The 25,122-nt window shown below is 41.0% G+C and overlaps 1 protein-coding gene across 1 annotated transcript; it reads left to right on the top strand.

The window, feature by feature from the left end:
• The first annotated feature begins 1,719 nt into the window (after positions 1-1,719).
• Positions 1,720-23,452, top strand: NAA30 (N-alpha-acetyltransferase 30, NatC catalytic subunit). The gene is made up of 5 exons (XM_064461055.1): positions 1,720-2,107; positions 2,395-3,330; positions 10,647-10,770; positions 12,815-12,870; positions 20,120-23,452. The coding sequence occupies exons 2-5, from the start codon at positions 2,398-2,400 to the stop codon at positions 20,255-20,257; spliced, it is 1,251 nt and encodes a 416-aa protein (XP_064317125.1). The 5' UTR covers positions 1,720-2,107; positions 2,395-2,397; the 3' UTR covers positions 20,258-23,452.
• Positions 23,453-25,122: the final 1,670 nt, after the last annotated feature.

The following is a 25,122-nucleotide window of genomic DNA, read 5'->3' as shown; positions in this document are numbered from 1 at the left end:
AACAAAGAACTAGAAACAATGAGGCTTGTGTTCCAGCACCATCCCTACTTCAGAAGGTGTGGCTCGCAACAGCATGAGGGTGCTCAGGGCTGCTGGCGGTTCAAAAAGCAGCGAGAGGAAATCTAAGGAACAAAATACACCTAAAGCTATTAAGAAAAACGTGCTACTTCTGGTTCAGAATATCCACTTAAAAAGCAGCTGTTGTCATAATAAAGACAAGAAATTAGACAACTAAGAGGCACAGTAGGCACTCAGACCTACTCAACAGCCGCCATAGGACAACTTCCACCTAACTTCAGAGAGTGACAGTGGGGGTATCCATCTGAGATACCATCCGAGGTCTGTCTGACAAACAGGTCATGCCGAGTTTTTTCATCTTTTTTTCATGGTACTTTTTTTCATGGTAACCTCATTGCAGGTAACGCGGTATTTTCATAAGTTTGATCATCCTCACCCTCTCTAGCAACATTTGCTGGTGCTGGATCACCTTCTTCAGAAATCACCCTAACACGTGGCTCCGACGGTCTCGATTGTGCTGCTGCGACATGGCAAATGAGAACCGACTTTGGGCCATCCCTACCCTGATGTGACATTTGTTTGCTCTTTCTGTTTAAACTACCCCAGGACAGTGAACTTCACAGCACTACCAGGTGCCAGAGCAAGTCCAGTTAGGCCCACAAACGTCCTTTGGTGCCTGAAAGAACATGTGAAAACCCATTAAACCCTTGAACAAGTGAACACCTTTTTAGCTATAAGTGTCTAAAAACTCATCTGCACTGCAACTGCAGGGCACGTAAAGCCAACAAGAATAGAGATAATAGGCATTAATCTTTCTGAATGGAGTCTTGGAAAAGAATATATCTAAAAGGAGAGACATTTTATTCTCAAAAAAATAAGTATTTATCATTAAGTACTTTGAAAAAAAGCCTTATAGTTCACTCACTTTCAAACAGGCATTTTACTCGTTTCATACTTTACCTCAGAACTCAGCAATTCATAAGCGGAAGCCTGTAACCCCACAGCCTATTTTCTTCCTAATTAAAGAACCCTGTTAGGACACGTAGAGAACTTGCTGCATTTTCCTTTTAAGTCCAGATCTGTCACTTCCTTGAAAAATAACTGTAGTGAATTAAAATGAGCAAGTCTTAAAACAGCCCTGCAAAGCTTTCATGTGAGAAAAGGAAGAACCCACTATTTCTCTGTATTTTGAAGGGCCATGCGTGTGTTTTAATAGAATCCTCACACCTAAAGGGCATTTTTGTTGCTGTGGTGCCTTCTTAAAACAGGGATTATTTAATGCAAACAGCAGTGGAGAAACTGGATCGCTTGAGACTACTTCTTCCAGCTTCAGCTTTGCCGAGTTCCCACTGTTATCAGTTGCACAACGCAGCCCAAGGCCTGCCTTCGCCGATCCAGGCGAGGAATAACGTCCCTCACGCTGCTGTGGTCAGGAAGAGCAACAACTCCGGCGTTCCTCCCTGATCTGCAACGGAGTGTCACCAAAACACCCACTGCTCGTGCCCGTCCCCCGACCCCAGACCCACCGCTGCGGGCTGTGTCCTTGCGGGCAGCGCCTGTGCCCCGCCACGTTTGGGCTGATTGAAGGAAACGAAGCGCAAGCGCTAATGTGAGCGTCTCCTGGGGTGTGAGGGCGGGCAGGGAGGCGGCACAGGCAGGATTTTGAGGGCACTTCGCCAGAGAGTTCCCAGGCACGACCGCACACCAGCTCCGGCGCGCTGAGCGGGAGCACCGGCCTAGGCCGAGCGGGCCCCGAGGCCCTGCAAGGCCTGACCCCGCCGCACGGGCAGGCCGTGACCCGCACCGCGGGCTCGGGAGCAGGTTCCCCGAGCACCCCTGGCTGGCCAGCGGGGCCGGCAGGGCGGTGCGGGGCGAGGCGAGGCTGCCGGGGCCGGGCCGGTCAGGGTGAGGGCGGCGTGGCCCCGTCCCGCCCGGGGCCGCCCCGCCCGTCGCTAGGCCCTACCGCCAAGGGAGGAAGTGTCGTAACGGCTGACAGGAAACTTGGCCGCGGGTTACGGCAGCGGCGGCCGCGCTTGGCGGCCGGTGGATGAGCGGAGAGTGGGAGCCGCGGCGCTGAGGAGAGGCGGGGGTGAGTGGCCGCCGCGGCGGGCGGGGAGGCGGCGGGCGGCCGTCCGGGGACCGCGAGGGACCGGGGAAAGGCCCCGGCGGCGGCGGCGGGGGGAGCGGGATAGCAGGAGGAGGTGGCGGCGGGGCGGTGAGGCGGGGCCCGGGCGCCCGTCTCTGCCTTTGTTCGTGCCCCCCCCCCCCGCCCCGGCCGCGGCCCGTGAGGCCGCCGCCTCCACACACACACCCCCACTGCCCCCGTCTCGTCTGACGCCCTCCTCCTCGGTGGGTTTGTGTCGGTCTCTCCCGTAGGATATGGCCGAGGTACCGCCGGGGCCTAGCAGCGTCCTCTCCCCGCAGGGGGACACGCTCTCCCCTTTCCCCGGAGGAGGAGGAGGAGGGGGGGCTGCTTCCTCCTCCTCTTCCACCTCCTCTGCTGCCGCCGCCGCCTGCGCCGGGGCCCAGGACGAGGAGGCCGAAGAGGAGGAGGAAGAGGAGGGACCCGCAGGCGGACGGGAGCAGCAGCAGCGAGGAGGAGGAGGAGGCAGCAGCGACGGCGGCAAGGGGGGGCCGCAGCAGCAGCACCGCCTCCACCACCACCACCACCATCCCCCGCACCACAACCACCAGCTCAACGGCCTCATCAGCCCCGAGCTGCGGCATCTGCGGGCCTCCCTCAAGAGCAAGATCCTCAGCTCGGAGGCAGGGGCAGCCCCCGAGGGGCTGGAGAACAAGCGAGCCAGCAAAACAATGGGCTCTGGACAGCAGCAGCAGTCATCGCCCCCGACCACAGCACCGTGCTCATCCCCTCTTACCAACCACCTCCCTCCCCAGGGAAGGACTGCACCCTCTCCTCCTCCTTCTCCCCCAGCAGCAGCAGCAGCAGCAGCAACAGGGGACAGGAGCCAGCCTGCTGCCACAGCTACAACTGCTGCTAAGACTGCAGCCCGCAATGGACTGGCAGGAGGGACTGGCTTGGAGGAGGAAGAGCAGGAGGAGGGGGATGAAGGAGGGGAGGAGGAGGAGTCCCTGCTGCTACTCTCCAGGTCCTTAGCAGCAGCTTGCAGTTTGAAAGGCTCGGGAACGGACTCTCAGCCCGAGGAGGACCTAACGATACGATACGTCCGATATGAGTCAGAGCTGCAGATGCCCGATATCATGAGACTGATCACCAAAGATCTGTCTGAACCCTACTCCATTTACACATATAGGTATTTTATCCACAACTGGCCACAACTTTGCTTTTTGGTAAGTGCCGGAGGGAGCAAGGGAGGGCAGGAATTGGGAGTGGTTTGGGGCTGGGGAGGAGTGGATTAAAGGGTTGACATTTGCAGAAATACATCTTGTAATCTTTTTGTGGATAAGGCCAAGCTTTTTTGGAAGTACCTGTCTTCCTAATGAAGTTCCCTTGTGACCTGTGCATGTCTAAGTAAAACATATGCCTGAAGTTCCTACATTTGTTAATATGTTTTAAGCGGTGGGGAAGTGGTTTGAGCACAGGCATAGGATCCAGGAATTCAAGGCTTTTAATCATGGTTTTGACATTGACTTTTGTGACCTTTGCTAGCTCATTTATTATTCTGTCTCAGTTCCTAGGTTTGTATTTAAAAAATAAAGTGCTTAGTCCACTAGTGTCTTACAAGCACTTAGTAATTCTTACACAATGGTTTTAAAACAGGCTTCAGGGTGGCTAGCATATAAACGTTAAGTGACACTGTTAAAGATTTTGTAGATATTTTGACCTGCTAGCTTTGAAAAAGACAGGTACAACTGTATTGCTTCTTACAGACGTGACAGCGTACGCAGCACGCAGAAGTTCTCACGCTGCTTAGATTGTCTTGCTGTACTAACCATGTATTTAGTTTTATATTCTTCTTGCTGCGCTATTGAAAAGATTGATTTAGCTGTCACCCTGTCTTTCTAGATGTTTAGCACTTCTTAGGGAAGAACTTGTGTCTCAGTTGACAAGTATGCTTTCAGGATGGTCGTCTGTCCGCAGGTATATGAAACTGAGCATAGGTTGGCCTGAGGGGTATATGTGGATAGTGGGAGCTTAGCTGTGTTTGATTTACTCATAGGAAAACTTGTCTGCAAAACAGAACATTTTTGGGAGTGCATGGCACTTCTTTGCTAAGGTAAATGATGAATTCTTATCTCTTGATCTTTTAATCAAGGCTGGACACCTCTCTGAAAAGTATGATTTAGCCAGAGCCAAGACACCCTTCAATTCAGGAGTACTTCTGTAAAATTTTAATAGGATACGAGTACAGGAGGTGAGGCTAATGGAATCCATCTGGCCTTAAACTTCCTGAATGTTCTTGGTTTAGGGTCTGGTATAATTTATTGTGGGATTTATATATGATTCATAGGAGGATTTTCAGAACCATGCCTCTTAAAACCCTGAAGAGGGAATACGGTAGGATTATAGGAAGTTGAGCAAAGCATTACCTTCTGGAACAAAATAGAAATACAAAAGTATTTGCAAACGTTGTTTGATGCAAAGTCATGTTTGCCATTATAAGGATGCTGATCAAAGCAGAATGGTATTTTTCAAGCACTGAGCTATGTGTGTGACTGATTTACCTCATACTGAAAACAAATGCTTGTGAACTACAAATGTCCATGCTTCCAGCATCAAGTGTATCTCTGTCAATGCCAAGGCAGTATTGGATACTGTTAGATCACAATGCATCCGTTTAGACTTTAAATCTTTATGGTTTTTGTCAGGGAGCAACTTGAGAATTTTGTGACCAAAAAAGCAATGGCAAGTTGTTTGATGGAGCACTAAAACAGATGAGTTCTAATATTTATTTTTAACAACTGCATTCTAAGACTTAAGATATCACTCAAGGAGAAGAAAGTGCCTTAAGCTTATTTTGTAGTGACAGCTTCTTTTTTTAATAGCTTTCAAGAATCAACAAAACTTTGCTTGAACTCTAAATCTACTCAATTTGCCTTTTTTTTTTTTGAAGGGTGGAGGAACGTAAAGTACATAAAACTGCAGAGAAGAATATGTGGCTATGAATGTCTAAAGATGTTAGCAAATTGTTATCTACTTAATAGTTTGAAGTTCTTCCAGTATGTTGAATCAAATTTGATGGGTGTTTTTGTGACTGACTTCAGTATTTTTAAGATTTATTTTTTAGGGGTTGTCTTGAAGACTTTCTGTTCTATAAAATTTAATTTGTTCCTGCAGTTAATGGATTCCTGAACTACTTCTATCTAGTAAGTCTCTTTAAAATATTTATCTTCAGTCAGGGACTGCATATTCCAATTAGCAAGAACAGCGTCAGGATGGTGAACAGAAGCATAGTGCCTGATCTCACAGAATCATTTGTCTTTAATGCATTTTGGCCTCGCACCCTTCTGGTTTCAGGTTTTGGTTGGTCTTGGGGAGAGGGGTTAGACTGCAATTCAATTGTATTTTTAAAAATATCTGTAGGAGTTCAATCAATTGCTTTACTGAATTTCACCATTACTGTTTTTAAAAATCTCCCATCTTCATTGCATTGTCACAGGCTCCTTTCCCTTCCTCAGCACGGGAGGGGAAAGTACTAACAACATTTAAACTTGAAGGTGGGATGTGTATTTTCTATAAATGGTCAGCAGTTGTTCCTTGCTGATATTTAGTCAGTAAACCATCTTAAATGCCATGATTTTGCTATCTAGCGTTTCGATATCTGACAGTGCAGAGCTATTTTCTGGGGGCCTTATTAACATTATTCCCATCATGGGTTTGAAACTTGCTGAGTTTTGGCTTGGTCTTCCCTTCCCAAGGTGCACTGTTGCTCTAATGGCTAGTGTATGTGTATGTTTTAGGGTAAGGCTTCTGTTGGTTTAAGGCTCCAAGCATATTCATAGCGGGATGTGACAGGCACCGGTGTCAGAGCAAGGGAAGAGGTGAGAATGCAGATCTGGAGGGAGGGTATAGGACCAGTCCTAACCAGTCACTAGTGTGGTTGTGCTGTATCAAACCAATTCTTAACTGTAGACTCAAAAAAAAGAAGTTCATACTCCACTTTAAAAGGACCTGGAGACACTAGGAATCTTCAGAACCTCTTCATTTTAATGTCAAATTCATCTGTGTAACTATCTTCCTGACTGTAGGGGTAACAAGTTGGTAATACTTGATGATCAGTTCTGAAGTGTTATGCTGCAGCATTATCTGACTGAGCTGTTGCAAGGTAATAACCTCCTTCTCCATAAACTGCAACTGTGTGCTTAAACTCAGCTGTCGCCTGTCTTTGGATGAGCAGGTTCGCACTGTGCACTAGGTGTGGAGGCCCTGTAAGTGCCTGATTCTTCCTTATTCCCAGGAGCTCTGTCAGCCCAGTTTCTCTTCAAGTGACCTATGATAACCACTCCTCTGTCAAAAACTGACAGAGGAAAGGGGTATCTTTTGCTTCACGTGAAGCATTTTTAAGCATCGCTTCATCTTTGTCCACGTATGGATTGTAAATGCATTTTCAAAGTTGTTGCTTCATTTCAAACTGTTTTTGCAGCTTCTAGTTTTAGCAGTGTTAGAGTTCTAACGCTTCCATTTAGAACTGATACATTAAATATTACAGAAAATTGTTTTCAAGATACTTGAGCGTGGGAGAGGTGAGCTTAGGAAACCTTGCTCTCTGCCAAAGTTTGGATAAGACAGGATGTAATAAAAGCAGAGTTCTGGCTGAGTGTTGTAACCTCTCAGCACCATTCAGCTGCCTTTTACAAAAAATCTAGAAAATCTGCTTTTATTGGGTCTTAACTTTGCCACTAGCTGTAGCAGCATTTATAATTTAAACTTTCACAAGTTTAAAAATAACCTATTAATTCCATGTAAGTGGTATTAGATGTGTTGTAAATCCTGAACGACTGCGGTTAAGGTCTTGTTTTATACTAATGCTTTGCCTTTTTGTTTTTTTAAATTGGATTTTATTCAAGAGTCTTAAGCGTACTTGATGTTGAAATTAAGACTTGTAAGACATCTTCCCTGTTTTTCTGTTCTGGAAAACCTGGGGCGTAAAAGAAGAACCAGAAAAGTTAGGAAACTGTCTGGGAAGTCTTCCTAGCCTTATGGCAGATGTAGGAAGAAATTCTATAACATCCATTCCCAATTTGCAAACTCTCTGTATTCCAGTTTCCTCTTAGGAGTGATCGTAGTTTTAGATACAGGCTTGCTGAGCCGTTTCCCACTGTCAGCAGCTTTGTGAAAACTTCAGTCGTTGCAGCGTCTGAGTACTTAACAACAGCTAGTGTCGTTATTCTGGCAGTGCCCTTGCACAGGAGGGAATTGCTCGTGTCCAGTTTCATAGAGTGGAAACAGGGCGACTTAGCAATTTGCCCAGTATTGTGAAGAGCTCTGACTGAACTGCCAGACTTCAGGTTAAAACCATTAGCTTAAATGTATCCTCTAATGGCATTCAGTAACATGATTGCTAAATGTAAGCCAAAGGATTCATACAGAGCTGTTTCTGCAACACTTTTGGAGGGATTTTGGTGCATGTGCAAGATGGAAGCTGTATTGCAGTAGTGCAAGTTCTACTGCATTTGAATCGCAAAATATTTCTCTTCCAGGGGCTAGTTGGTTGTTTTAATCTTTAAATGGGAACAAATGTTCCAGGATCTGGGTATTAAATGCATACTCAGACTGTGGCTGACGGACTTGTTGCCATCTTTGCTAATGAAATTAATGCCAAGCGTTTAATTTTGTGAAAAGTCATGTTCTTGCCGATTTACAGACATTTCTGTGCTAACTCTTCTAGCAATGCATGGTTGCAATACGCAGATATTAGAATCTAGTTTGTTTTAAACATTTAAACTTATTCATAAGAACAAAGTTGATGCAAATATTGGATTTGAATTCATGTATGTTAATCCTGCTAATGACTTAAAATTGAAGTAAATCTTATGGTACTCTGTGGAGTTTATATTATGTAGTAGTAACGGGCTGAATTCTGTTTGCAAAAACTTTTATGTTTAGAAGTAGTCTTATACACCTGAAAAGAAAATTTGGCCCATGATTGTCTTTTCATAAATGTTACTGTGTGGGAACTACTTTTTCTCTGTCCTCCCCACTCTCCCTATTTCAGTCTGGGGTTTTTTATTTACACAGTTTAACCTTCTCCAGGAAATTAAATTACAAAGTTTTACATCACATTTTAGATTTGTTTCCAGCTTTAGATAAGGTTGGAGAGCAGGAGAAAGGAGAGGGAAGGCAACAAAAAAAAACCTCAAATTGAGGTGGAAATGAAGCACTCCCTCTCTGAGTGGAACAACCGTAGATTAGCTGGCAGACTTACCTGCCTAAAGACAGAGAAATAGATTTGAGTGCTTGGGGAGCTGGTAACAAAGTCATGCTTTATTCAACTCTCTGGCAACAGTGGTAAAACCAGTGGGTATTTGCTGCTTTGATCACTGAAACAAAATTCTTTGCTGTTCATTTAGCATTTTAAATATACGATTCATGAACATAGCTTTTCTGAAAAGTGCCCTAAACAAGAAAGAACATGGATATGAAATGTCTAGAATGTCACGACTCTTGAAGTGTGTGAAAAATATATCTTAAAAATTCTCTGCATGACTGTTACGATCAACAATTTGCACGTGTTCACTTCAGGGCAAAGCGTAACTATAACATGCTAGTTTGTGGTGTGCTTTTTTTTTTTAGTGGGGTGTAAGATTACATCTAGGTACTCTGCATAATTATAGCAATGTTATGAACAGTCTGTCTGATGATACTCTCTATTTAACTCCCTGGTTTTCTCAGGTCTGAGCCGAGATACAAAACTTGCCTTGAGCTGACACTTTGCATACATGGTTTTAGTATAAGTACAGCTTTTCTCTTCTACGGAATAAACTGTTTTAGGACAAATGAAAGACTGCTTAGAGGCTGTGTATTTCAGTCCATTTAGATCGTGCTACAGTTTTTGTTTTTAAAAAACAATTGTTTAGATTGTTCAGGATTTTTCTTGGATACTGCTAAAAAACATGTTTTCCTGCCAAATAAAAACTTAGCAATAATTATATTTGTCTGATGAGCTTAAACCATTTTAGAAATGGTATTAGGATCACGCTGTACCATAGCGCTTTGGAACTGCAGCTCATACATTTTGGGCCGCTTCATTTCACCTTTGATACAGCTCCTGGTTGACAGCTGACTTCATAAATAACCCACCATCCAGGTAGAGATGCTAGAAGATATTGTTATTCTTGGGGCAAAAAACCTGTGGGTCTGCGCCTGCAATATGATCTGCATGAATGAATCTTCTGTCTGTAGAGTCTTAGCTTACAAGCTGTATACAGAAAGGTTCAGGTGGTTGGAGACTATGGAGTATATACCATGGACTTTGGAGAAGCGAGCATTGGGTTCACAGGTGGGCAGCGCTGGTGCCTGGCAATGCTGGCTCCGGCAAGTCCTTGTCATTTGACGTGTCTTACTGTTGTAAATTTGGATTATCCCAAAGTGCTTGTGCCCACATGCTTGTGCCAATCATGTGCTCTAGTCCTGGTTTAGTTGCTACGTTTGAGCCGAAGGCTAGTTCCCCCCCTACAGAGACAGGTCTGCCAAAGTCTGTGGGTCCATTTACACGTATACATACAATTATGAGTTTCTTTTTTATCTCTGTCAATCTTTCCTGAATGAGCAGTAATTCATTGTCCCTTTGGATGCTGTCCTGCTCTGCAGCATTGTTCAGTTTTACTGCTACAGGTTATAATGCCCTTAGTCTCTCATGCTGCCTAATCCTGCAGTTAGCATATGACTTAGTTTTTCTTACACTCTTTCTATAATACATTTCATGGTAAAATTTTGGTGAACACAGTGGTCGTGCAAGTGGTTTGACAAGTATTTGGGGTGGAGTTGGTTTCTTTTCTTGTGTTTTTTTTTTTTCTTGATATTTCAGAATAACTACATCTCCTTGGCCATGCTTTTTCTGACAATACTGTTGTGTTTAACTGTCGGTGCAGAGCTCTTAACAAATGAAAACTCTGAACAGTTAAAATGTGTGAAATTAACTATGTGCTTTTTTGTTTGTTCTTTGGGTGTCCTATGACTGAAAATGACAGCTTCTAAAGATTAAACATTTTTCTGTGATCCATTGTGGCCTTGACATTTAAACCAGACAAAATTTAAGCATGTCATCTACCACAGCCTTTGTACATGAAAATTCAGGTCATTATAAAACAGAGGTGGACTTTTTCCCTCTGTGGCAGCCCATGTGAAAGGGTGATTTATGACTTAACCTGGTCTCTTTTTTTTTTTTTTTTCTTGTTAACCCCCCCTTTCTGCCATACGTGTTCTTGCCTGTAGGCTTCATGGAATAACACTGTGGTTACCTCCTGGATAATTCATTGGCTGTTTATTGACTGTAACTTTATTGGAATGTAATAAAGAAATAACAGTCCTTTAATCTTATTTACCGTTCTGGAGATGTTTTTAAAATTTATTTAGTTGGGATTTTTTATGGCTTTATGCAAACATATTTGGTGTGGCTGTTTCACTTAAAATGAACTGGTTTACTACTTTTGGTAGTACTGTAGATCACAAACTGAGAATGCATACGTGTATGTTTGTCTTTAAGGCCATGGTAGGTGAGGAGTGTGTAGGTGCCATCGTCTGCAAGCTGGATATGCACAAAAAGATGTTCCGCAGAGGTTATATAGCCATGTTAGCAGTGGATTCCAAATACAGAAGAAAAGGAATTGGTAAGAATAGCCTTTTTTGTTATTTCTCCCTTAAATCCAGTAGTTGGGATAACTGTAGCTGTCATAAAGATTTAAGCAGAACTGAACTTCTAGATGTGGTGGTTTGTCTGTCATTCCCGCCTTACTTGACCACACAAGCTCCCCAGTGTTTTGTGTTTTTTTTTAATTTTTGTTAAAATAACCTGAAATGCCCTGTGAGATTTACATCTGGGGTACGATAAAGCTAAAAAGAAAGGCAGTCAGCAGCCTGCCTGCTCTGCCTGCTACCACTGTCAAATAACAACAGTGGGAATTGTTTTGTGTTTTCATATGTGCCCTCATCACTGTGTTCCTATGTAATGTTTAGTCTATCTTTTCTCAGTGAATTTATCCCCTGGCTTCCCCTACCAGTTATGCTTATATCGCCCATTGGGGAGAATGTATGTAGCTCATTGCTGTATTAATAAGTGAAGAAAAATAGTTGCATATCGCTACTTGAATGACTGAAACAGAGGTCTGTTTTGTCGGGAATTTATATGGTAAATAACTCTTGGCAGGGAGTTTGCCCTCCCTCAACGATCAGTTTTGCCCTGATGAAGGGGTTTTCATTCTACCACCAGTTATCCTAGCTGGCTTAATTAAAGATTTGTTCTGGTGGAACTTAATTTATTTGTGTTGGTTATTGTGAAATCACATTTTGTAACATTTTTAGCTTAAAACATAGACATCAGCTTTAAAGGCTAGAAATGTGCTTCACCACTCGTTCACACTGAACAGCTCATACTTTTGCGATTAAGGACAGAAAATTACTTGCAATGGAAAAATACAGTGATACATTGCAGAATGGTAACATTGTGCACGTTCTCTTAAAAAAAAAACCAAACTCCAACAAACTTGAAGCACTACGTATTATCATGACTATTCAAGCATGTGCAGACTCTTTTTCTTTTCTTCAGAGCAATTCTGAAGCCATTGTTGGGTTTCTGTAGTGGATCAGAGGGAAGAGGATACTGAGAAGTCACTGTCTCTCCTTTCCTTTTAGCTGAGTCATGAAGGAGCCTGCCATAATTTAATTGCAGGTGCTTGGATTCATAAGTAAATATGAACTAATGCTGTTGTTATGAAGATCTCTGCAAGATTTTTCCCTTGCTTTAGTCAGTTCGTATTTTAAAGTTATATAAATAGAATTTGTATTTAAAGCCTTGCTTACTTTAGCATTATGTATGTTGACTTTTTCCCACCTTGCCACCTTGCTGTTTCTCCAAGTATGCAGTTAATCTGAAAATTTGTTTTAAATGTAGTACAGTTTTGTCGTACGTTCAATGGAAATCTTAACTGATTAAAGTTTTGAGAATACTTTAAAACATTCTCTAGATTCCTTGGGGTTTTTTTTCCTTTTCCTTAGCCTTCTTATGGAAGTGAGATTTATGCAATTTCATTGAACAGCAGTTTTTTCCACTAATAACTTTGAAATCAACTTTCAATTTCACCCCAATTCTACAGACAGGTAGGGATATTACATTTGTAGAACTGTTGTGAAATAGATGAAAAATAATGATAAATAATTAAATTAATGCTTGACTGAGGGGAAGGGATGGGCTTCAACCATATTATTAGATACTAGCAAATCCAAATGGGATTGAGCCACAAGAAAAGTGGTTTCATAAGTTCTGTTACTAATAGAAGTATTTGTTTTAGTAAGAGGAAATTCCCTTGAAAGATGAATGTCCTTCAAGTACGTGCCAGCAGATTTTGACTTTAAATGCAACAAAGAGGAATGAATCACATCTTGGAAGGCTATATATAACACTACTTAAACATAGAAGCCTGTTTCTAATATCCTTGTTAGAAGAATCTTGTGCTCAAGCTGAGTCTCTGGATAACTTTTCAGATTATTTTAATGTTCAAACTTGAGACTGTAGCTTGACTGCAACTTCTTGTTTCTTTCTTTCTTTGCTCCCTACTTTCCCCAGGTGTCATGTCTTGTAGGTAGCACACGTTAGTCATATATAAGTTAGCATCTTTTGCATTGCAACTCTGACACTTACTGAAATCTATATTTCAGGTACAAACTTGGTTAAGAAAGCTATTTATGCTATGGTTGAAGGAGATTGTGATGAGGTAAGATTTTATAATCAAACACTTTCATAATGTAAATGGTTTGCATTCTCCTATATGTGGATTCATTTCACAGGTTTTTTTTCTACAGGACTTTTTTAGGTGGGGAGTGGGTTGGTAAGAAGCTATTCCTTTTATAATAAAAGGAAAAATAACCTCAGAAAAACATACGGCACAAATAAGAGAAGGATTTTCTAAATTTGTCATAAGGGCTCAAATTCAGCGTTGCAGGTTTTGTTTTACTTTGTGAAGCTGTTTCAGTGTTGGGTGGCAGGCACATTTTCTTCCAAAGACTCTAGTTTAAGGTGCTACTGACCAGCGTAACTGTGTAACTTGCATGTTGTGCGTAACACTTCCATACTTTCAGAACACATAGAGATAACTGGAACAGTACGTGCTGTGGTATTGCAGAATATGGTTTTATCACAACAATTTGTCAGGCTGTTCTGACAGTGCATAGCTGTGTTATGCAGCACTGACAGAACTCTCAAGATTTAGCGTGTCAGTGAAAACTTGGAAGGAAAGTGACTGAATCACTGTCAGACTTTCTCTGGCCTATGTGTTATCAGCCTTTCCTTTTACCAGATCACACTCCCTAATTTTTGTTTTATATATGTATGTGTGTGTGTGTGTGTGTAATATATATATATATGTAAAGCAGCTAACAACCTTTATGTGCCACATGTAACTTGTGAGGAATTCTCCCTCCACCTCCTCTCCTTAATCTGGTTATCTGTCCCTTTAACTTTCCTCTGCTTGGTACAATGCAATTGTTAGCTTGTTCCTGATATGTGAGCACTGTGTCATTTCAGTGTGTCATAGTTAAGGATCCTTTGATCTCTCTGTTATCTCCTTTCAGCTGCTCCCTCAATTGTCCTGCTGTGTGTGGTGAGGTTTCTTATGCAAAACTACAATTTGTGTTGCAGGACTTCTGGCACATACTCTTGTTTATTTTTCCACTTGTGTTACGCCTCTTGCAGCACCCTTGCATATGTTCTGACTTCATTCATTGTTTGAGATATTTATTCTTCCCTTCAGATTCCTTCGTGCCTCTGCTTACTGGTGTCCTCCTTTTCCCCGCCCCCCCCCCCCCCCCCTTTCCCCTCTGTAATTTACATTGTACTCAAGCAGTGTAGTGCAATCTGATAGTTCTGTAATTCTTTAAATTCCGTGTTTTGGCTTGTTGCTTCTATCATCATATGTAATATGCTTTGCTCTAATCTTTTTTACTACTTGCTATGTTGAACTAATCAAGAATAGGGTTTTTGTTTGGTTTTTTTTCTATTGCTTTCCACTATGGTCTCAAATTCATTTGCTCTTGCTACTAGAGTATTCAAAAAGTAGAAAATAATTGAGGAATGTTATCGCACTGTTCACATTGCAGTTGGAGAACTGAGAGGCAGACAAGTGAAGTGAATTGCCTCCTGTTGTTAGTCAATAGTACAACTGGCTGTTTCTACTCAAGCTGCCACAGTTGCAATAATTACCACATGATTTATGCGTATGTACTACTTCTCATGTAACTTCCTTTCTGAATTGGACTATCTAACAGGTATACACATAACAACCTCCTCTGTGTCGTTTTTTCTACTGCTGTAATATTAGTCCAAGAGTCCTTCTTAATGTTTTTAATCTTTGTAAAAATGAAATAAATGTGATAAGGGTTGCAGGCTAGTCTGCAGTGAGACCTCATTAAGCCTTAGTCACAGATTTTAATCTATGGTGCTGTATAAATGTTTGTACTAAGTGCAGAGGGCATTTTTGAGAGACTATTCCTAACCCTCCTTAATCGAACATGCTACAACTCAAGCTCCTGGAAGTGTGTGTGGGACAGGTGCAGGCATGTTTCTGTTCCAGTTTGGAAACTAACTGTGTTTGTGGGATGATGATTCTGAACTAATTATGCCCTGCTTCTTGGGGGCTTTTGCATCACCTGAGTCTTGTGCTGGCACAAAATTTTGAAACGGGAGCTTATTATGCCCGGGCGACGTGGAGCACAAGCCAAGTATGTTTCTGACTTTCTATGCAGAGGCATACCCACACCGATTTGATATATCTGTGTTGTTCCTTTTCATGTACCGATTAACTACAGCCAAATAGCCAATGCTTTCACGCTTTAGTCTTTGCCACCAAGTGCAGGTTTCTTCCAGACACACGTGGTACAAAATAATTATGTTGGTTGCCTGTACTGCATGGTGGATTGCTGAGTTTTCAGTCATGACCAGAATTTGAAAAATCCAACTCGCCACCCATTAAAAGCTCTGTCTGACAGAGCCAAGGCACATACCCTCACCAGTTTTTACAGCAGTTGTTGGGAGAATGGTTTCTGGCTGTCCAGTTGATGCCTAGAGCTGGTCAAACATGACATAGTGCATCAGAGTAATCTGTCTTCGTGAGGTGTGTAGTTTAATCATCTCTGCTGCTCTTAAGGTATTTTTTCTACATCCCTGAATAAAATCAGAAGCACAATGAAAATAAAAAGATGCTGCTACTTCATATAAGATGATCTGCAATTAAAAAAAAAAGCTATTTTCTGAGATTTGCTTGGAATAGGATTAAAAACATGAATATGCAGCTGTGGGTGTCATGAAAAATTTCCAAAGGCTGCTTGGAAACTCTTCCCTTCAATCTAATTATGGAATAGATGAGTAAATGTACTTAACTTTAATAATTGGTGGCATATAATCTGATAAATGCTTCATTAAGTACGTTACTTTTCCAAGTACCGTAGATTGGACTTTTGAGGTATCAACATTGGGTCATGAAAAGCACAGTATTTATACAACACCAGAGATTAAAATCTTGAAAAATTACTACTGATGTGCTGGCATTTCAAAATATGCTGCAATATTTTAGTGATTAAGGACATTTTTTTTTTTTTTCCTGCAAGCTCATTTAGTGGGAATAAACTAAGTCAGGCCTATGCAACAAGTGATTTACAGTGCAAGCTTCTGTGGTCAGTCAGCCGCCTAAGAGGTGGTTTATGCTATATGCCATGCTTCAAAGCTGAAAGGTAATATCCTTCCAGCCAGGGATTGTTTCCCAGCTCGAGGAAGCTGTGGAGTAAGTGAAGAAGTTAATTGGCTGGCATGGGATCTGTGTGGAGGGGAAGAGATGGCCACAAAACTGGCCGTGGTCTGTATTAGAATAGAAACAAGGGAAGCAATCTGATGCTGGGGGTGGGTGGTTGAAATGGAAATAACCTTCAAGCCTGAAGAAAGTACTCAACAGCATGCTTTGAGTTGGAGTGCTTGGATATAACATTACAAAACTTGAGGGATCTTTGGTTTGGGTTTTGTTTGTTCTGGTTTTTTTTCTAGCCTTGGTGACTTTCTCAGGCATTTGATGTTAATGGAATTCTAGTATTTGGGGTAGTGAACTGAAGGTTTCCAATGTTATAATGGGCTGAGTTTCCAGGAGGTCACAAAAATTTAGAATACCTTATGGGCTGGTTGCGTAGAAAATGTGAACTATGGAAATAACTCCGGTGAAGGGGAATAGTTTTCCTCCCACCTCCAAAGTTTTGAAGATACTGTCCTTCCAGTGTAAAACGGAAAGTATGTGCTAACTTCAGCAAGTCAGACATCTGGCCGCTTTTTCTTCATTTGCTTCATTTTTACTGACAAGCAATTTTCAAAAGTTGTAGTGCTTCAGACCTTCATGTGGAACTGCTACATCCCTTAATCTCAATTAAAAAGGAGGAGTTGTTCATTCATAAGTAGGTTTTCCATCTGTAACAAATGACTAAGTAATCTGCATACGATTCATTTACTTCATATTACTGAAATATGTAACTGGTAACTAATCAAAATAAGACTCTAGTAAGTGGGACTTTCAGGAGCTTTCTTCTAAGCAAAATGTAGACTGCAGAAAGGAGGTGCAACTTCTCATGAGAATTTCTGTTCAAACTTTAGGGTGATTTAAAGTGGGTCACCCGACCTTTGACCAAAAGTGGGTGATTCGGTACTACGCTTGTAAAAATTAAATGCCTATTTGTAAATAATCCTATTTGAAATTATCAAACTATTGACATCTTAGCTTTTTCTTAATCTACCACTCATCTAAGATATCGAGTGTTTTATTTTGGATACTACCTTTCTTTAAAAGTTAAGGTGGTTAAACTGATGAAGGGCACTGGGCAATCACCCGTAACTTGAGTCTGATGCTATGCCAGAGTTACAAGTAGGAATATCAACCTCTTCTGTGAGTGCTAAGAGATACTTTCTTCATTTGCTTATTTGGTTTGGCCATATTAATTCTATGACTTGGTTTCTAAACTTAAGTTCATTCAGAGTTTGAAGTGAAGAAGCAAGAAAACTCGACCCCTCCATTTTAATTCAGTTTAGGAATAAATTCTGGGTATGAAAACATAATAACAAGAAACATTTCACTCCACTCACTACAGACGATTTCTTGCTTCTAAACCCAGTTAAAATTAGAGAGTTGAGATAAAATGTTAGGTTTATGAAATTTAAGACATAAGAGAAGGTACGAGCCTTCAGAAAGTTGCAGCTTGTGCAGAAAATGCTGTTAAATCCAATCAGACCTCTGCGGGCCTCCAGGGGAGGATGTGATGGTGTTATTAGAGGATTTAACAGGCACATGTGTACAAGAAAATAGACCCTCTGAGACCAGAAATAAATATAATGATTGAGCATTTGGAGCTTGATTGAAAATCTCACACGGGAAGAGATGAATCCTTCACAAAACAATCCTAATTGAAATCTGGATAAAATATGACTGTGTTTCCTTTTTAGATAATAGAAACCCTTCAGCCCTTTGAGGTCAACGCAATCCATTGATTATTTTTCATTGTTCTGAGTCTTTCTTAGAAATACCAGCGCAAATCTCTTGCATTTGCTTTCAAGATGAGCATTCACGCAGGTAGCGGGATTCCAACAAACCTGAATTTCCACATTTAACCACTCCCTTAAATTCAGTGATCTGCAGTGTTGGAAGTCTTTTAGCATTGCAAGATGTGCAAGCTTGCAGTTGAATACAGACTCGTTGTATCACTCTGCCAGGTTACTAAACTTTTGTGAGAGCAAATGCCATTTGTAGCTAGAGTTCAAATAATAGTCTCCTGCACTGTGGATTTGCATGGGTCAGATTTCTTCTTAGGTGTAATGCTTTGTTTTAATTCGAATTAAGATGTACAATATGCATAATTGTGTAGAAAGTAGTACTCAGGAAAACTACTGCACTTCCTTATTTTGCTACAAATTACGTTAGCCATTTTAATGGCTTAAGGATGTTAAGAGTACTCAGTCAAGTCACAAGACTTGCTAGTAGTATTTTATGTGGTACCAGCTAGAGAAATTAAATCTGTAGCTCTTGCCATAAGGCTAAGAATTGAATTAGGCTGTCTTAAGTGTGCAGGTACAACAGGCTGTCCTACTGTAATTTAAGAACTCTGACTATTAATATTTTAATGTGTCACTCTTAGTTCCTTTTCGGAAATCAAACTTCGAAGTCTTATGTTGTTCATTGGGTTGTTAGCCCCAGGTTTGCTGTTCTTTCAGTGTTCTTGCACTGAGAAGCGCAAGGGGAATTATCCACTGGAGTGTAGTTAGAGTGGCTTGAAACTTGAGTAATGGTCAAATATATACATTAAATGGATTTTTAAATCCTATTGAAGGTGAGCGGTCTAACTGCCGGCTGCCTCCCTCATTTACATTGGCTTAGCCACTCCTCAGACTGCAGAAAACAAACTTGATGGAGAGAAAAAGGAAAGGTTTTCTACCAGGTTGCTTTTTGCAGTAGCTCAGCAACAAGCCTGGTGAGCTGGCAGGAGAGGTGAGGGGGAGTGGAGATACAAGCCTGAAGACAGTGTGGCTGCAGAGTCCATAAAGTAGATTGACTTAAACTGTTCTACACATACAGACTAATATTTTGTTCCTGGTTTTAAGGGGGTGGGGGGATGTTAACCAGTTTTCCTGCTTTTTATTGGAGGAGAAGGGAGCCCTGGGTTTTGAGGTGGGGTAGATGACACTTGTTGGACTAAGGGAGCTTTATGTTTATGGTACTAACTACACAGAGTGGGTATCAAATGCTGGTTTAGAAATAGCCATAAGTGCACATAACACCAGCAGTGATCACTGGTTTGCTGCAGAAATTGCTTAGGCTGTATTTTCATTATATGGTCTTTCTACAGTGTCTTGTTTAATATATGAATGTACATTGTCATGAGACTGTATATAGTCTAGTCAGCTTATTAGTGCAGCCTGTGTTTTCGCGCAACCATGATCTGTCCTTAATAGCAGAATCCTTAAGTAATTGAGTTGGGCAACAGTAAAGAGGCAAAACAAGTTTTTAATCATTTGGAGCAGGTACACGGCTTACCAGCTATGCCAGAGCTCCGCTCGGTGCGTTTGGGGAAAAGGGGGGAAACAATTCAGAGGGACATACTTCAGCGGTTTTGTATTTAACCTCTTGTTAACGCCAGTGTAGTTTTTTTGCCTTTATTTGAAACTTCTAGGATAATTTTTAGTCTTTGCTTAATTTGGACTACTCTTACACTTGGGTTTGGTCTGAGCAGTTTATGACAGGTCTTCCTGCAACTGGGATCTTACCAACACAGCGGGAAAAAGATGGAAGAAGCTGCCCTTTCTTTCTGGTGTGCACGCTGATTTGAGTTTGGGATACTTGTGTTGAGCAGAAATGTTAGTTGCAAACATCGGGTCTGGCAGCTAGGCATAGAATGCCAAAGCCTGTATCTAGGTCTAAATCTATCGAATTCAGGGTCAAAGATATTAAATGACTAAACAAAACCTCATGTGCCAAATTTTTGTGATATGCAAACGTTCAGCTGGTCATTGAAAATTCAAAGTATGTTTTGGACCCTCACCTGTTCTGTGGGTTGGTTTGGGTTTTTTGCCTTTTTTTTTGGGGGGGGGGGGGGGGAGGGGGTTGGGGGAGAGGAATTTTGGGGGACGAGTTGTTTTGGGTTACCTAGCTGTTAGGTAATGAGTTGAAATACTGTTTACAGCAAAGATCTAAAATCTTGTTATGAATGAAAGTTGTTTACAATTGCAGTTGCTGATTAACTGCCTTTTTTTTTTTTTTCTTTTGTAAAATGTGGGAATGAAGAGGGGTTGCTTGAATAAGTCAGGCCAAGAAAAAAAATAATTTCAGTCATTGCTAATAAGTATCTTTAAAAAAGTTTGAAATTGGTTCAGTAGTCATGTAATTGCAACTGCTTTCTAATACGATATGCTTTTTTCTTTTTTTTTTTTTCCTTCCTTCCTTAAAGGTTGTATTGGAAACAGAAATCACAAATAAGTCCGCTTTGAAACTTTATGAAAACCTTGGTTTTGTGCGAGACAAGAGGCTGTTCAGATACTATTTAAATGGAGTTGATGCACTGCGTCTTAAACTATGGCTGCGTTAAAAGAAACCATCACATCAAGCAACCAACGTCCCAACAGCGCAGAGTTGTCCTTTGCATGCAATGCAATTTGTACAAAATTGCTTTGCAGGTGGACTTAGTAATTTCCATGCAGCTCTTAATCTGTCAGTGTCTCATTGAGTGTCGCACACATTTGTTGCACTTTGGCATGGCGCATTTGTTCAGAATTAAAACCGATTGTTTCAAACTTCGAGTTCTTTTGGTACCAGCAAGATGTGCCAGTTGATAGCCAAGATATGTTAATTCATTTGCAAGTCTACTGACTGTATTCCATACACAGTGAACATTTTATCAAAGAACCTGTATGTGGAACGTGACTTTTGGTTCCAGAAAAAAGCCAATGTAGATTGTAAAATTCTATAAGTATACTAACATTTCATACAAAAAATTGCCATAGTTTTCTGGAAAAAGGCTTCAATTTTAGGTTTTATTTTTCAATATTGAATTTTCCATTCTTAAATATTGGTACCTCAGTGATTAGTGAATGAAAAAAATGTATTGTAGGGTGGGGTGTGTGTTACAATGAGTAACAGTAACAATTAAATTGCGTCTGCCAGTGCCTGTATAGATAAGTATATTTGTCTTCACCTCTAAGTTTGGAGTGCATGCTTTTCTTTTACTTTCTTCAATTGTCTTTGCAAGAAAATTTCTGCTTTTATTTAAATTCTGGATTTGATAATAAATTATTTCAGATTTTTATAATTTGGATACTTCTCCCAAACGAGGGTTTGGAAGGCCCTTCTTTTCTTATAGCAAGAAGTGTAAGCTATTTTGAAAACCTTGAGTAGCTGCTAAAAGAGAACCTGATGTCACCAGTAAATCTCTGCTGGTTTTGGATGCACTTTTTTCATTAAAAGAGTGAGGGACTTTTAAAAGAAGATATAGAAAATTAATGTAAATTGGTATGATTTTATTTAATCAAAATTATTGCTAGAAGCTCTGAAAAAACAGCTATTTTAAGATAGTTGGAACAATTTTTTTTTTCCCAGATTCAGATTGCTTTGCTTCCGTGTTCTAAAATGCTTCAATCTTTGGTTCTTGGTCTTGGAAATAAATTTCAAGGTGTATTGTATGCATTTTTAGCTGCTCTCATTTTCTCTAAACTTATATGAGCTAAATTATTGGGGGATTTTCTCCCTGGAAAATCAAAGCAGCGGGGAAGGACTTCTCTCTCTCTCTCTCTCTCTCTCTCTCTCTCTCTCTCGCATTCACTCTTGCTCTGTTTTTCTCTTTTTCTTTCCTTCTTTCTTTAATTGGGCTGTTATAGGTTTTACCAATACCCATCAATTTTTTTCAGTAATTACAGTGTCTAGGCTTTCTTGTCCAGTGTGATTATATAGCCCAGTTGTATGAATCAGTTGGGGTTTTTTTCACTTTGACAAAAAAAGGTATTAGTTGACTTGTGGAAGCACCTATGTAATCTGTGAAAAGGATGAAGTCTCAGTGAATCCGCTCTGCTGTAGTTGAGCGTACTCTTCAGATTTGCCTTACTACACTTATTTTATTTTTTTTTAAGGGTTTGGTTTGAGTCATGGGTTTTTTTGCTAATTACTGTTCACTTAACAACAAAACCAACAAAACCCCTACCTCCAGTAACGTTTGGAAAAGAGCCCTGTGCAGGAAAACTGGATTTAAAGGAAAGCCTTATTTTGCACAGACCAATCGCACGTGGCGATGGACAATTCTTACCATGTACAAATTATGAGTTGTATTTGAAAATAAAGACTTTTAATGGAAATTGGCCCTTCTGAGTTTTCTGCTCATAGACACCATTTTGCTTTTGAGGGGGTTTGTTCCCCTCAGTAAAGAAAACTCGTATTTAAAATGGTGCCCAAGACAAAGCTTTATAAACTGGAGTCTGTTATTCACAGAACATGTTGCCGTTCAGCGTAAAGGCTGGATGTTGCCACTGCTGCCCTGTGACAAAACCTTTTGTTCACTTTACCCTGGTCCCTCAGGCTTGCCAGTTTTTCTGGGTGGCTTTTCAGGGGGTTCCATTCGTAGTTAAGACTTAAATGTTGGTAATGTTAAGTCAATCGAAACGGACTTAACCGAGTTCCAGTGGTCCAGGACGCAGTGACTGCTCTGGCTTGCGTGAGCTAAGGAGGCTGATCAGGGAGGTTTCGTACCTTGTTAACAGCTGTTGGACTTGTATCGCAAATTGCAAACTAGGCTGTCTTGTGTGTCTGCTGATGTTTAAAAAGTGAAAGTCCTGACAGGCAAGTTTTCTGTTGGTTAATATTTAAGCCGTGGGTGTCTTTAGATTCAAAAGCCGACTTAGAAGTTAGCCAAAATCCTTTTTCGTGAAGGCACTGCCAAAAATATCGCTTCTGAGCAAACTTCAAATACAATTCTGCTTGTTTATTGTGAGAAGGAATTGTCGCCACGCGCGTTTTGAAAATACTGTGCAAAATAGGTGCGCGTTTCTTTTAAAAGAGCACAGTGCCTGAAAGGTTCTGATATTGCTGCTGTGTAACACACAGTTCACTACGGAAGATGCTGAAGCTGTATGTGTTGGTTCGTATTAAAAGAAACAGATTTGTTCTCTGTGTTGCTTGGGATTTGGATATCAAGTGGGAAGTTCCAAATTTGCAAAGAGCTGAAAATAGGTTTTCAGAAGGAATATAGCAATGAAAAGTTGGTTATTTCTCATGTCTGTTGCTAAAACACAGTCCTCTCCCCCTCACCTTTTGCATTGACAAATCTAACTAAGGAGTTTTGATCGCTTATATCTTTAAATTTGCCCAAATGTTGCTGTTGGCTGACATGTCAGTATGGATGTTTGCATTATATTGTGGTTTGGTTTTTTTTTAAGCAACAATCAGGTTTGTCACCTTCAAGAAAAGTAGGCATAATCTAATTGGCGTCGCATAGTACATCACGTACTATTTTCAGGGCACTGCAAGACATTGCTAAAACTGAGTGCTATGCTGAAAAAGATTTCAGGTCTTGTATAAACATTACAACCTATATTGGAGTTCAGGTATCAGGTGGGCATCTATGAAAATATCAAGTGTATCTCAAAATACTGGACTGCTGTTTTGAGTGGATTATATTCTTCTGTCCTTTTATCATTTTTTGATGAGAACAAAAACAGTGGGGTTATGAAATGTATAAGCTGTCTAAATACAATGCAGTCAAATAAATGGTTAAGTTGTTTATCTATTTCCTTTTGAATGGAAATGTTCTAATGATTGTTTTGCTCTGTCTACAAAATATGAATACATGCTTATTCTTGAGAGAGAAATGGTGGAAAAATTTTTACAAGAGAATTGTTTATCGCTACTTGATTTTCATTTCCATGCCTCTGTTAGAAGCATCTTGAATAACATTTATATGAACATCAGTGTCATCGCTGAACTAAAATGGATCCTTTTTTCATGTCTATGACGTTATGATTAATGTAGTCATTCTGGACTTTCCTGGGAGATAAGGGTGGGGGTTGTTTTATGGTTTCATGATACAAGTAAGAGCTGAGAACTGCTTGCAGCCCTTGCAAAGCCGAGAACAGTCTGTCGTAATAGCGTACGGGACAGCCTATGGATTTGGAAAATCCTTTGTGCTTTATTCCCTCTACAATTCCATTTAGACTCCTAAAACTTCCTACGAGTTTGCCAGCAAGTGTCGTGCGCATTTGGCTGCCTGTCTGTTAAGAGGCATGCAGATGACTGAGAGCTGTAACCAACTTCTGCTACAAATTGCTGGTGGCCTGAGAGCAGCTCCAAGTCTTCTGTTCTTCCAGCTTGTTTTCTGATTCCTTACAGCTAGGCTCTCTGGTGAATTAAGGCTTCACAGACATTTTACCACTTCTTACGCTTCTATTTATCCTTGTAGTAGGAATTGCTGTAGATAAATGGAAATATCTTTCCAACTTCAGAAACTGGATGCTGGGTGTTGCGTGTAACTTTTTATCTGGTCATAAACCAGTGGCAAACAGTCCTGCTGCTTTTTTTTTTACTCCTCCAATTCCTCCAAGTATTGAATTCTGTGCAAGATAAGGGTTAAATTATTTTTCTTTGTCTTGCACTGCAATGTATTTATAGCCCTAGTATGTCTAGTTAGTATGCACGGGCTAAAATAGATTTGGAGAGGCTTAACATTCCTTTTAATGTGAAATTATAAGAAGTTGCCTTCTCACAGATAGTCGAGACTATGCAAGACTGGTTAGGTAATATTTTTAGGAATGAGCATTTTGTGTTGCCCACCAATACACGCTTTAAAAATCTGTGATTTCTTTAAATATGCAGTGCGGAGGGATCCCGAGCTATGACTCGTACAAGGGAAAGAGAGATATTAGTAGGTCTGCAGAAAGGTTTTTGGTGAAGAAGCTGAGGCTTTTCTCCTTCCATTGCTCGCTGACTCCCTGTGGGGAAGACGGGACTGTGACTGCACTGTATTCTTGATCGTTGCTCTTCATTGTAAGGCTCAAGGGTAAGATAAATAAGAATGAAATTCAAAAGAGTTTAGAACAGATGAAGTATTGATCTTCTAAACTTGATGTCCTCCACAGGAGGTCAGTCCCCCTTCGATGAAGTCTGTGTGAACCCTCTTCAAAGGATACCTGCAGTTTCTGTAGGTTCAAGAAGAAACTGAGCAAATACTTGAAAGACAGATCTGTCGAGAGGTGCCAGGTAGACAAACTGAACGAGGCTCAGGAAGCTTCCAGAGCTGAAAAGCCTCAACAGCTGGGAGACCACTAGGCAAAGCATCGCCCGCTGTGTATACTTGCCCCACCCTTCCTGTTCCCCAGACACTTCCTTGTGGCAGCTTTCCTGGATTCCCATTTTATGGCCAATACTTCAGGATGGGATGGGACCGGATGGACTCTTGGTCTGAGCCAGGGTGCC

Source organism: Phalacrocorax carbo, chromosome 9 (genome assembly GCF_963921805.1).
Source record: "Phalacrocorax carbo chromosome 9, bPhaCar2.1, whole genome shotgun sequence".
Lineage (NCBI taxonomy): Eukaryota > Metazoa > Chordata > Aves > Suliformes > Phalacrocoracidae > Phalacrocorax > Phalacrocorax carbo.
This window is presented reverse-complemented; position numbering and strand designations above follow the sequence as displayed.